Source organism: Centrocercus urophasianus, unplaced genomic scaffold (genome assembly GCF_019232065.1).
Source record: "Centrocercus urophasianus isolate 14NV4802_14NV808 unplaced genomic scaffold, USGS_Curo_1.0 seq_25, whole genome shotgun sequence".
Lineage (NCBI taxonomy): Eukaryota > Metazoa > Chordata > Aves > Galliformes > Phasianidae > Centrocercus > Centrocercus urophasianus.
Genome location: NW_024884811.1, coordinates 5,006,323 through 5,020,244, shown reverse-complemented (window position 1 = coordinate 5,020,244; position 13,922 = coordinate 5,006,323). Strand labels below are relative to the sequence as shown.

At 38.7% G+C, this 13,922-nt stretch overlaps 1 protein-coding gene across 3 annotated transcripts in view; it reads right to left on the bottom strand.

Annotated features, from left to right (window-relative positions):
• Positions 1-13,922, bottom strand: part of THBS4 (thrombospondin 4) — a 39,645-nt gene that overhangs the window by 16,155 nt on the left and 9,568 nt on the right. For all 3 annotated transcript variants that reach the window (XM_042825894.1, XM_042825895.1, XM_042825896.1), the window contains exons 4-9: positions 13,725-13,830; positions 6,694-6,776; positions 6,207-6,258; positions 4,681-4,853; positions 1,639-1,776; positions 1,177-1,254 (exon numbers count right to left, since the gene is read on the bottom strand). In XM_042825894.1, coding sequence (XP_042681828.1) covers positions 1,177-1,254; positions 1,639-1,776; positions 4,681-4,853; positions 6,207-6,258; positions 6,694-6,776; positions 13,725-13,830 — 630 coding nt within the window. The remainder of the gene's footprint in view (positions 1-1,176; positions 1,255-1,638; positions 1,777-4,680; positions 4,854-6,206; positions 6,259-6,693; positions 6,777-13,724; positions 13,831-13,922) is intronic.

Genomic DNA, 13,922 nt, shown 5'->3' with positions numbered 1-13,922 from the left:
TCAGTCTGAAACATATATAGATGACTGAATCTCTGACACAATCGCATGATCACCGACTATGCAATCAGCATCACTTTCATAAAATGTAACAGTCTACATGTTTTCTAATTGACACCATGGTTCAGAATTTGCTAAATTTTCTCAGTATATTCTGTCTCTGTCAAGCCCTGGTATGCATTAAGCCCGCCTTCAGGGCAGCTTTTCCAGACCAAATTCTTTTTAAAAGAACACAGGAGCAAAAATCCACATGCTGATGTTTGACAGCTGGTGGGCCTCTTTTTGACCTGTGCTAACCAGACCTGACAGCATCTAGAATAAGGTTAGTCATGCAGTACATGTAACATGCAAGAGACGCAATCCAGACACCAGAATACCTGTGCATAGAGACAAACTTACTGAGCAGAATGCAGTCCTAGAAACACTGTTTGCAGGGAAACACACCACATGGAACACTGCTGGCAGCCTCAACAATATTTGGTCGCAAAACAGGACCCTGTTTTAACCTGCAGGTTATTTTAAAACCCTTTCCTGTTACTAACAAAGTCTGCTCTATGCAGTCAGGTGTAGCAGAAAAAAAACAACTGACAGTAGCATAAGTGAAGTGAAAAGTCCAAATTGCTTTATAGCACTAAAATGTTTATACACACAGTCTATTTGATCCTAACATATTTCAAACTCTTTCTACTTGTTGGATTTAATACCCAACCGTATTAAATGTGCTTTATTAATTGCAGCTCTCCTTTTCTCCATGATTATATAGAGCAATACCTAATACTATATAAATATCCTTATGAAGTGGAGATTTCCTAAATGAAAGCTTGTTGAGAAAGCTTATTTGCAACAGTTCTTTGTGGGAAAAAATGAAAGGAAGGAAAGATTAAGTTTTTGAAAAGAGGTTCCTTGCCACAACATGCCCATAAGCACGAGTAACTGGAGGATGTGGAAAGAAGGGTTATTACCAGTCCTCATGGCAAGCGATGTGTATACACACAAATGCCAGATCAAGTATTGATTATTTTGTTTTTATACACAAAAAGGGGCAGCGATTCTTTGGATTAGATGTAGCCAACAAGCAGAATATATTATTCAGTTCTTCATTGAGAAGCACAAATCCAATTCTAGCCTGAAGGAATTTTAAAACAATCATTTTAAAAAAAAAGTCAGAAAACTGCTTACCAAAGTGTTTATGCAATGAGAATTTGGAACACAGATTCCATGCCCACCATTCTGACATTCATCAATGTCTAAGCAGACCTAGAAATAAAACAAAACAACGTAATAAAAAACAGGCCAGCTTGAGATCTAAGTCTGAAGAAAAGCCACAGAAGTTTAAGTCTAGAGAAGTGCCACAGTCTCTTCCTGGAACCACTTCTAGAATGGCAGACATGTCCACTTCCTTAATTTTTAGACAAGTTTCCAAAACACTCATAAATTCAGAAAAGATTCTGTGAGATATACAGAATTTCCACGCTATTCCTAACTATTAAACTTTTAATACACCAAAGCAAGAAAATACAATTTTAGATCTTCTAAGGTTATTGTGGAATGACCACAATATAAATAAATACAATACTGATACACAGTTAACATAAGCTATCACCATGCAATGGAAGTTACTGCAAGGATACTGTCTTTCACCTGCTTGTTGTTCTTGGCATAGCTGAGTCCTACGCCTTGTAAAGTTTGTCCTGTATATCCTGGGGGACAGGTCTCACAACGGAAACCTGGAGCAGTATTCACACAACGCACTCCAGGGAAGCAGGGGCTGTAATGACACTGCAAGGGAAAAAAAAAAATAGAAAAAAAATATCAAATGAGCACTTGTTTGTACTTCAGTAATGTCCAGACTCTGACTGTGCACACAGACCTCTCAGTCAACCTGCCCAGGTAATATTAAATGCAAATGTCTGAATGTTCTTCTATGTTATGTCAAAAAGCTGACTTGCAGAGAAAAGTTTCAGGTATGTTTGACTCCAGCTGGTCTTCAGCTAACTCTGTAATTTAAATGACACAATCTTTCATTCTTTCATTTTTGCCTGTAGTTGGTGCTCTGAGCTCTGATTCTCATTCTTCCTTTTGCTAGGAAGGCTGATCTCCTTTGGAGACGAGAATGTAACTGGAGGGGCTTAGACACTATCAGGAAAGCAGCAAGTTCACAACCCACGAATGGTCTTGAAATTGTGTTTTGTACACACAGAAGCAGCAGTGGCATTTTCTTTTGTTTGCATTTGGGCACATCTCATAGTCAGAAGTAAACCAAATACAATGTACAAGCCAGATGAAGAGGCCTGTGGCAGTGGCACCCACACATTTCTAGACCAGAAGCCAACAGGCAACCCTCAGCACTTCTACCAAAATACCACACACTCACAGCACCAGCCTTAGACTACAGACATTATTTAGTTCACTGCCTTGTGTGGTTTTACAGAATGGTTTTAATCCATTTCAGTGTCCTTGTGGGTGCCAGTTTAGGAACTACATCCCTGTACTGCTGCCTCTCAAGTATCAACAGTAGCCACTAAGTAGTATCTGTGGAAGTACTTGAAAACATTAACACATCATCACACTGCTTATGGCTCAGAGACAGCACATAAGAAACACAGAAAGAATTTAAAAAAATGTTTAAAAGAATGTGTCTTTCCACCTTCATAATTAACAACAAAAAAAAAAAATTCTAAAATGAAGGCAGAACATGCCAGAGTACACTCACAAACAGACATGAAACTTGTGCAATTACTGACCAGTAACTGAGCATACAATTCAACAGAATTATGTCTGCAATTAGCATAGAAAATTATTTAATGTGGATTTTTTATTGTATCCAGGAGAGGGCACTCAAATTACATCATGAACAGAGCAGAGCTGCAGCTCAGAATACAGGCTATGAAAGTAATGTCTTCAAGATGGTAATGAAGGGAGCTTGCTGCAGATATTTTAACAGCCTTTGAAGGAATGACAGTAGCTCTTAAAGAAACCTAGAAGCTTCCTCACTCCTGTAGAATTCTTTAAGAGCAGCTTCTTAAATGCCAATTTTTATGAAGTACAGAAATAGTTCGTTCAGTAGAAAGCTGAAGAGATTCCCAGAAAACCTTCAAAAATAAATGACTTTACTTACAGCCTCAGCTAACCCAGGAAAACAAGTAATATGACAGAGACCCTTTTATTAGGCAACAAAAGGCTACTGCCATTTATTATTTCTTTTCTCACTCTGCTTACATAAGTGAAAATCCAGTTGCTACAGGAACAATTTTCTGGTGAACAAAATGCACAAAACAAGTTGTCATTTGAGTAGCAGTGTCCACATGCAGTGTGACATCATTTAGGTAAAATTCCTCACTATTTCTAGTAATCAGTTCTGTCATGCAGAGCGGTGGTACATCATGATTACTCAGGGAAGCCTAGTCACTGGGACATCACACATTGGTCTTGGCTTGTTTTCCCAACAGTGCTATCATGGGTAGAATTGCTCCAAGATTGAAAACAGCAGAGAGGAGCTATGTGTCTGTTTGGGTGCAGCTCAAGAAACTGACCCTTTCCATACTAATAGCTCTATGTCACCTGGCCTAAGTATCTCACCATGGCTGCCTGGCAAGAAACTCACATCACAGTTGTCTCCAATTCACATTTTAGAGCTTTACCTCTATTTTTTTGCACCTTCTGCTGCAGCAAACACATGTGAGGCAAAATAAAGACACAACTACAACTCCAGAATCTGCCACACTCAACCCATTTTCTCTTCCCCGTGTTTTTCTCACAAAGATAAGTTGGGCACAAAGCAGCCTTTCTGCTGATTGTCTTCAGGAGAGAGTAAACCAAACAAGCAATCACAGCACATTTTCTGTTGGCTAGAAAAATGAAAAATGGGAATTGTTCTTGCATCTGACATCATAAGGAAGTACACTGATAGAACTGTGATATCCACAGGCACAATTAATGACCTAATTCTCTTGATTCCCTGGTTTAATACATCCAGGCATTTCTACAGAGGGAGAAAAATAAGAATAAAATCACTAAAGGGTAATGGCAAAAATCATCATACAGAAAAATCATGAAACAGCATGAAGCTGTAGGTGTTTCAGTTGTTTGAATTAAGTTCTGAGTTAAGTGACAGATTTAAATTAATAAACATTTTGTTTAATCATTTAAGATACTGAAAATCTATTACTTCAGTCCTCAATCCAAGCAAGTTCTGAATTGCTAGCGTATAGCACAAGAAAAAAAAAAAAAACAGCTTTCATCACAGCCATAAATGAAAAAAAGAAGGAATAATTGTTTATTTGCTGCCATAGATCTTAAAGGTTTGATTGAAAACACAACTACAGTTAGGAATAGAGGACTTCAGTCTCCAAGGCCAGGTCAGGATCACTACAGCTGAAAGATACAAAGCCCAAGTCAACAAGAAGTGTTCTCGCTGCTCTGCACACGTAAGAATTTACTGAATTTTCTGTGGAATAGATTTAACTCCTTTAACTTCCCAGCTCAACAGGGTATTTCAAGCTCTCACGCTTATGCCTCCATACATTTGCAGCAACAGCAAAACAGGGAGGTAGAATCAAATCAGAATGAATTAATATGCACTATGCAAGCAGTCAGCAAACGCTAGGAACAGCAAGCATCAGCAATCCACTGCTGTACATGAAACAGGTGCTTTTTTTAATTCAGTGAAAATTACTAATTTACCTCATCAATATCAGAGCATATCACTCCATTCCCTGTGAATCCGTCAGGGCATGGGCCGCACTGAATTCCTTCAGCTGTCTCCATGCACCTGACTCCCCTGAAGCAGGAACTTGTTTCACACTTGGGTTTGCTATGCCTAGGAAGCGGAGTTGGAAAATTCACCATTCCCAAACCTACAATGCAGAAAGAAGAGCAGTTTTAGCAATTGAGAGAAACATCAATCATGGCTTTCGGCTGGCAAATGTTCTGAAAAGATCCCCAGGATGCTGCTCAACTGGGACTTCGCGTTTCTACACACTGTTACCAGCTGTGCTATGGCTGAAGAGATTTCATGCTGGCAACGGCCCAGCAGGGTGTTTCATCCCTAGATGCGGGAAATTAAGGCTGCTTTGTTAGGTTCCCATACTGCTCCTGGCTACACGTGGGGGCCCTCCTGCTAGGTCAGTCCCAGTACAGATCTATTGCCGGCCAGGACAGAAAACTGCGAAAGCCAGTGTCCTCAGATGACCAAAAAACGCTGAAGGGACTAAAGCTTGAAGGTACAAGGCTCTCTTCTGGGTATTTAGCAGCATCGCTACTTTGTAAGAAAAACAATGCCTTGATTTTATAAAAACATATCTGACAAGTACAGGGAATAAAGAAGCAACAGCTGGCAGCCTATGAATGCACACCTGGACATGTAAGCACACTCAGACAAACAGATACCAGCACTGTGCAAAGGAAAGATTTTCCAAGGCTCTGGCTGGTGTTGACACCCAGTACCAATGTGTGGACTACACCTTCACATTTGTGCATGATTAAAGACTTTTTCCTCAGCACTAGCATAGTTTAAACTTGGTTGGAGCTCAACTCAATCTTGTTATTATGGATAGTTTGGAAGAAACAATCAAAAAGACATGGTACCTGTAAGGTCTTTTAACTTCACTCACTGAGGCACTATTTTCTGTTTTTATACTGAGCGCATACGAGTCCTGCATTTGTATAAAAGAGCCATGCTGTAGCATTCGGGAATATATCTCTTTTATTTAGTGAAAAGATGGACGCTTTCTTTTGGATCTTGCTGCTGTTAACCAGTGACAACCTACAGAGAACCAGACTACTTCCAGACAGACTATCTGAGATTTTCCTCAGACTGACAGCTAGTGCAGAATATGATTCCTCAGTTATTTTCCCACTAAGTCTGATGGTTAGGCATTTGACAGTGTCTCCTCCCCTGAGAGCATGTGGTACATCATCATGGCAAAGAAAGAACTGACAGCAATGTTAGGCAGTACTGCTTGTTTACGATGTTTTTATAACCCTATTGAGGTATAAAAACTTTTTTTTCATCTGATAATCGGATTATTAGTAAAGCTTTTTCTCTAATGAAAATCTATTTCAAATTTGTGATCAACATATCTAAGAACTTTGGAAACAGTATTTTCTGAAAGTACTTAGATGCCAAGTAAAACTGACGTTAGTTTCTAAATGAATGTACATCTCATATAGTTTTCTTTTACAAGCAGTGCAGGAATACTCATACTCACCACAAGCTTGGCACTCAGCTATGGTATTTCTCAAAAAAGTTGTTTCCTTGACCTTAAGAATACAGAAAATAAACACTGTTTAGATACAGGTAGTTTGTATCTGGCTGAACCAGCAGAACCATTACAATTCTTCCTAATATGCCACTCAGACAACTCAAAATACATACATCATCTTGAAATCAGTTGCTCTTTGTACTCCATAAAGTTAAGGACAGTAGTAATGGTAATACTTCAGTTCAGCAGGTTTATGCTCAACAACAGCCATGCGCTTCTAAATCCAGCACTGAGAGCAAGCAGCAACTGGCACAAATTCATGTCCAATTCAGATATACCTGTACCAGGATCCATCAGGTTGTTTCTTCTCACTGTGTCATGCATCTGAGGCAATGAATTCAATGCAGAAGCTTACTGCTTACACATATTCTCCACTGACCCTATTGAAGTCACAAAGCTTGGGATATTCCACAATGAGGTCCTTACACAGTACCTGTTGTTTGAGAAGGTCTTTCACGTCTCCCAGTATCTGGTTCATTTGCACCATCTGATTCATCAGTTGCCTATTAAAATCACCTGTAGGGAAACAGCAACAGAAGAATATACAGTGAATAACATTTTTTCATTTGTCATTATTGTCTCTGAAATGCAAGATGGAAATATCTTGAAAGCCAAGAAGGCCACACACTGCTGTTGTTTAAGTCCTGTAGCTACGCTTAGAGCAAACACAGTATCTAATTTTAATTGTTACAGAGGGATTTACATGAACGAGATTCTGCTGGACTGAACTGAACAGTATGCCACAGAAACGACTAGAGAAAGCATGAACTTCTTTTTCACACAAAGAGACAATTGGTCTGATTTTTCCTACCCTTCTATTGGCATCAAAACTGCTAAAATATAACAATATTGGCAATTAATGCCACCAGCCTGAAACCAGTAACCCTAAATGAAACCACGCGGTCACTCTGACCAAAACAGCCTTTTTAGTACCTGTGCTTTTCTTCCGAAAGACTACTCACTGCTTTGTGCACTAGTTCCACAGTCATTTTTTCTTCTAGAGGGGTGCAGAAAACAGCTACTCAACAGGCTACAAATTCTCAGACAGTTCTCAATACAAAAAAATAATTAAAAAAAAATCTGAGAATAGATAGATAAAAAGTTGCATCTACAATAAACTATAGGAAAGGAATAGAATTGATCTACAATTTTTACACCGGATTCATATTTGTTAAACAAAATCAGTTTTGACCCAATGCCAGGAAAAAAACCAAAAGTACGTTTAGAACACTAGTCTGAGTTTGTAGCTCACTTAGAAGCTTCAAGCTTTCTCAAGCCAGCTATTTGTTTACTTCCTCTATTTGCTTCTCAAAGTCTATATGCCAAAACAAATGCAACAAATACCTGCTGATTTGCATTCCAAGCAGGCTGGTTATTTTGATATTATGTCCAACGGCTTCAGGGAGGTTTATTCATGTATTTCTTTGAGAGTATTGTAAGCTTGCACGAAAAATACTTTTCTTAATGTTAACCTCACTGTTTGGTACTTCAGAGCATTTCTCAGTGTTTGCAAACATTCTAGTGCAAATTGTACAATTCCACATATACTACTTTTTCTTCATTTCAGATTTTCTTACAGCAAGTGTAAAGACTCAGGAACAACCTATTCAAGATCCTACCTCTCCGAAAGTCCCATTCTTTTCTTATTTTTATCTGGAGAGGAAGCTGGTAAAAGTTAATATTATGAGTATTTCAGAATCCCATAAGAGAACTTAGCATGCAAGCTGTCAGATACTGGAGTTTGTTCTTGTTTTGTTTGTACTGTTTTTAAGCATAAAATAATTCTTGGCATTTGACTGAAATCAACAAAAAATCTCAAGATTTCAGATGTTTCTTTGTTGGTCAACATTTGAATGAAAAAGCAGATCTATTTTTTTACACTTAAATTTGGCAGACTGTCCACTGTTAAGGTGGACTAAACATGTTATACTGATACGAACTATGTGTCCCACTGGCAAATTTAGATAGCAAAGCATAAACAGGTGAGCAACAGTATTATTTTTTTCCTCCTACATTTAAAGCTAAGACCTACGGTAAGCCTTGCCAGTAGCAGAACGGCTGATGATTCATGGTAAAAACCTGGAGAGGTTCTTTAGGGTGCCGCTGGGACACAGCATGCTGTAAAATCTACTGGGGAGTGGCATTTTTCCTGGGAGCAAGCAGGGTAAGCCACAGGTACACACTGAAGGCATATGGTTATCCTGTGCTACTACACAGTCTCTCCCATAACTGTCCTACTTAGGTACTTCCCTAGTACAGCTAGTGTCTACGTCTGTATTTTGAGTCAGTAACAATCTACCGGAATAGCTTTCACAATAGCAGAATTGTAAAATCACAATGTTGGAGAAGACCTCCAAGATCGAGTCCAACCATCCACCTATCACCATTATTTCCCCACTAAACCATGTCTCTTGCAACATCTAAAACATGGTTGTCCAACCTTCTGGTTTGCTTGGGTCACACAGAGCAAACAGGAATTGCCTTGGGCCACATATAAAATATATAACAAGTTTAATACATATAAGTAACATTTTAAAAAATGTATTTCTTATTAAAATATAAAAAATAGGGAGCAGCAAAATCATAAAACTAGTGTGATGACCTTGTTTTGAGAAACTGATAATGCGTCAGGCCAGCTCAAAGCCCGTTCAAAAACTCCCACTGAGTTTTCAATGTGTCCATCAGAAATTTTTTGATGAAATAATACCCTTCCTGTGCTTCATCCTTGACAGCAGTTGTTCACAGATGTGTGTACTACAAAAAGCAATTACATGAATCAGGAGTGACTGTGAAACGAGGGATATTCTCTCCCAGCAGGAGAGATCTTATTAAAGCTTAGAAAGTAGACATGTTCAAATTTTTTCTTTGAGTTGAATGTCTCACTGCAACTCTATACATTCCATGTGAAAATTCGCAAGTAATGCATTTAAGTCAAATAAAAACAGAATTGCAAATACAAAAAAAAAAAAAAAAAAAAGACTTTTTTGGAAATCTTGACACCTACTCTCAAATTCCTGCATCAAACTGTAAAGCATATTTTTCACTGTTCACAGGACTGTGTTCAGTCAATATATCAAAATGTATGAAATTATTTGCCATAATTTCAGCATGCCATAATTTAAGTTTCATTTGAAATGCTGTTGTTGTCTGAAACACAGCACAGTCAAGGTGATTTTCACCTCAAAGACACATGTTTAACTCAACTAAATGAGTGGTCAAGTCCATCAAAAATGCTATATCTATGAGACGCGTTTAATCTTCATGTTCTGGCACACGTCCTCCTTTTGATTCCACAAAAGGACTTGATTTCCATTTGCAAATCATAAAGCCTAAATTTTTTGCATTTTACCCCTACTTCGCCACCTTTCTTCAGATAAGTAAATGATGACCCCATAATCAGCAGCCATACTTCTAAGGAACTCTTAGAACAGGACTTTATGAAATTCAGAGTTTGATGACTTCTTACATGGCATTAACTGAAGTTTTTGCATGTAGATTTTCTTGATGCCTGGTGCAGTGATATTTCATGAAATGTGAGTTACTGGTGTTAACTGCATCATCTTCTACTACTTTTTTTAAGACCCTCCTTTTTAGAATCATCACCAGGGCACCACCTGTAGCCATACCAGATAGGTTGACAAAGGTTAGAGAAGAGTTTTTATTTTATATATTTAATGTTTTTTTTTTTTTAATTTATTTTATATATTTATTTTAATGTGGTTTTTTTTAAGCCATTTCATACAAATCAACAAATTTAATTATGCCTTTCCATCTCACCCATTTCTTCAGTGACATTATATTTGTTATCAACACCTCTAATAGATGTAAGCTGTACCTGTAGCATCAGTGCTTTGATTTATTATTGAAGTGTAAAACTTCAAATTAGCAGCTTTACTCTCTAAATATTTTTTGATTGCTGTTCCTATTTCTTCAGTCGACCTGGCTATAGACTGGTGAGACAAACAATATTCTAGAAACATCCATTTTTCTTTTCTAATCAGGACACGTCATATCCATCATGCTTACCATACATTTGTTAACAAACCCACCATCAGGAAATGGCTTTGGTTTTTTTTTGCAATCAGATCTGGTATCACACAACTAGTTTTTAATAACAGAGTCCATTTAACTTTTTTTTTTTTAAAAAAAAGTATTTTGTTGAGCTGACAGAATTTTTTCAGTTCCTCTATTTCGTCCTCATGAAACATTCCTTGATATGCATCAAATTTCGCAGCATGTTTCTGCATATAATGTCTTCTAAACTGTAATATTTGAAAACTGACAGTATTTCCTTGCAAATTAAGCATAATGTCATATAAGTCAGCACTGCACCCTCCCCAAAGCCCACTACAGAGCTGCCATCACGATGACTTGGCAGCAGGTGGCACATCTGCAGTACAAGCTGTGCTGGGCCACATGGGGCCTGTGGGTTGGACACACTAGATCTAATCATTTTTTTAACACCTCCATGTATGGTGACTCAACCACCTCCCTGAGCAGTCTGTTCCAGCACCTGACCACTCTTTTGGAGGAGATATTTTTCTTAATATCCAGCCTAAACCACTCTGCTGCAACTCTAAGTCATTCCCTCTCATTCTATCACTGTTACATGGAAGAGGCCAACCCCCATCTCACCACACCCTCCATTCCAGTCATTGTAGACAGCAATGTCCCCTCTGAGCCTGCTGCCTTTCCAGAAGAAACAATCCCAGTTCCCTCAGCCACTCCACATAATACTTGTGCCCCAGATCCCTCATCAACACTTGAATGCAGAGAAGGATTTGAAGAACTACTGTCCACAAGCAACCAGAGGCCCTTCTCCATAAGCCTGAGGTTATGGCAGGAACCTATTTTCCCATATTTTCCTTGGATCTTGTATAGGTCCTTGGATCAGTTGGCCAGCTCCATTGCTCAGCTAATCAGATCAGGCAAACTGACACAAACGGTTGTATGATTTCAGACCACTGAAATGCCTCATACATATTGTGCCTTCTTCTAGCTCTCTTGGGAGCTGATACTGGCTTAAGCACCCCACCACAGACTAATCCAGCAAAATTAGTCCTGAACCATTGTTCAGAGAGGTTTTGGTTACTAAGCCAAAATTAGAAATCGGCTGTGACTGAGGGATGAACAGTAGTTGATTTCTTGTCAGTCTGCTACACAAAGAAGATGCATACAGAAGTTACATGCATAACTACAGAGAGGCAGGTTTAAAATAAACAGAAGGAAATATCTCCTAACACATGTAATGAACTTCTTGCCAGAAGACAGTGTATTCAAAAATCAGTCCAATCCATGGAAGAAAACATCTATCCAGTACAAAGACTCCAAAGCTCTCTTTACTATTGCTAGAGAATTTGTGGAAAACTACACTTCTCTCGCTCATATGCTTCTCTGCGTGTTGCCACGTTGTCTTTAACCATAGCCAGGTTTAAAAAAAACTCTTTAATTTGGTGCTACACACCAGTTTTTGTGTATTTATTTATTTAACACTATGCCAAGTTCAGGCACCATATATGAACCAGATGTCCTCCAAAAGTCCATTCTGACATGATTTTTGTGATGCTAATTAAAAATAGCATACTGGTCTCATCTACTAAAAACCAATGCATCTTGCACTTTATTTTCCTACACGCATGGAAAGACCCAAATACACATTTCTCTTTCGCCCAATCATCATATTGTATGATATGCTATACTGCCTAATTGTTTCAGTCTCACATGCTGAGCACTAAGGAATGCTACTGCTATAGTAACAAGCAATGACCAGATGAACAGTCAAAATCATGCACAGTTTTTCAGGTCAAAAGCTCTCCTCCAATGATTTTGATTAATATGAAAACATGTTTTTACCAAAATATATAGGTATTACACACCCATGGAGGAAGTATTCACATTTCTGTTTTTTCTGGCTGAAGGTAAAATTGTGGTTATGTGACATATTGCTCCTGTAGAAGGGACAAAGTGTAAGGCAGCTGAGTTAATATTGCTGTTGGAATGTTTGCATCTATTCCTTCACTGGATTTGACTATAGAGACTTTGAATAAAATTGTGAGGGATTTTTTTCTTTAATATTAGCTTTAATATGGTACTAATTACACTCAAAAGTTAAGAACAGTATTTGAGCTCTAGTCCAAATAGCTCAGCCACACTGAAGGCAGACAGAGAGAAACAATACTTCTCTATATTACTACTGTTCATACTATTTATAATGAGAAAAAAAAAGTGACAACTGAGAAAGCTTCAAATCTGCAATCTTGGAAATGTTGCTCAGAAAGCACAGAACTTTTCCAGAATAAATCACTGCATTACCCTTCCTGTGTATTTGTAAATCCCTGTTGATTTGCAGGAAATAAAAAAAAAGACCTTTGAAAATAAAGCTGTGGGGTTTTTTTGTTCAGACATACATGTTGAGGAGCAAGAAAACAGAAGCGTGTGCAACAGGGGATTTATTTAGCTACAAGCCAAAAAAGATTTCATTCCAACTGCAAAGCACCGATTCCTCCATGCACATAAGATAGGCAAGATGCTCTGACACAAACTGTGCATCTAGTCTCCCAGTGACATCAAATGTATTCTAACCTAAAGCAGCAATGCCACAGGGTTAGGACAGAGGACAGGGAAGGATGAGAAAATGAGTTTTTCATGAATTCTATTTCAAGCCTCAAACTCACTTTCACACACCCCCCCCCCCCTTGTCACGTATTTACATAAGTACAGTGTGAAGTTCAGTTACCATTCAGTGAGAAAGTAGATTAAGGGACTAGAAAGCTCAGATAGGGCAGTCCAGCCCACATTCGCTGCACTGAGAGATCACGCTTGCCTGTCACATGGGACTGCATCCTGCCAGAGTGCATCCTTGCAGGAATCCCAACAGCCTCTGCCCCCTTTCTTTTCTCCCCGTTCCCAGCTCAGGCTTCACAGTACATAGCGCAGGAAGACGAGGAATTCATCCTGCATCCAATTCCCAGCCCAGCAGATGAACAAAAGTGCCAGATAGCTCGTGGCAGAACTATAATGGCTGGCTTGCATTGTTTCTTCCCAAATAGATGCACAGGCACTGTAACTGCTCCACCAGCATACCCTGAAGCCTCCTGTGCTCCTCCTCATCCTTACTATGCCCAGGACATTCAGATGGCCAACAAAACCTGACACAAACAGACCACAATAAGAGAAGTATGGTCTTATGAAGTTATGCTGAAAAGCCACTTAATCAGACAGCCTCCTCTCATAGATTAACAGCACTCTGCATTATCACTAATTTGTGTTAACGCAATTATCGCGGTAATTTGTTTGTTTTCTCTCCAAACTGAGATATTTATAAAATACTCACAAGATATTATCGCGCATGCAACTGAGTGAAATAATTATCATTACTTCTCCATAGAGCTTATTCGCATTTTTACTATTCACCACCACAGCTTTTCTGCACTAGTGTCTGAATGAACTGGTTGCTGGCCTTACCAGTGTACTGAGGAGCAGATTCAATCTGTTGAAGAAAACAGTCTTGCAGGTTTCCTGCTTGGGCAAGTGTTCCTCCAGTTACCAGCTTCAGCTCATCCAGTGTATCCTGAAGTGAGAAGAAAAACAGAGAGTTCATGATTTGGCTACAATGGTGGAAGTAACATGAAATATCAGAGAAAGATTAATTTTTCATGGAGA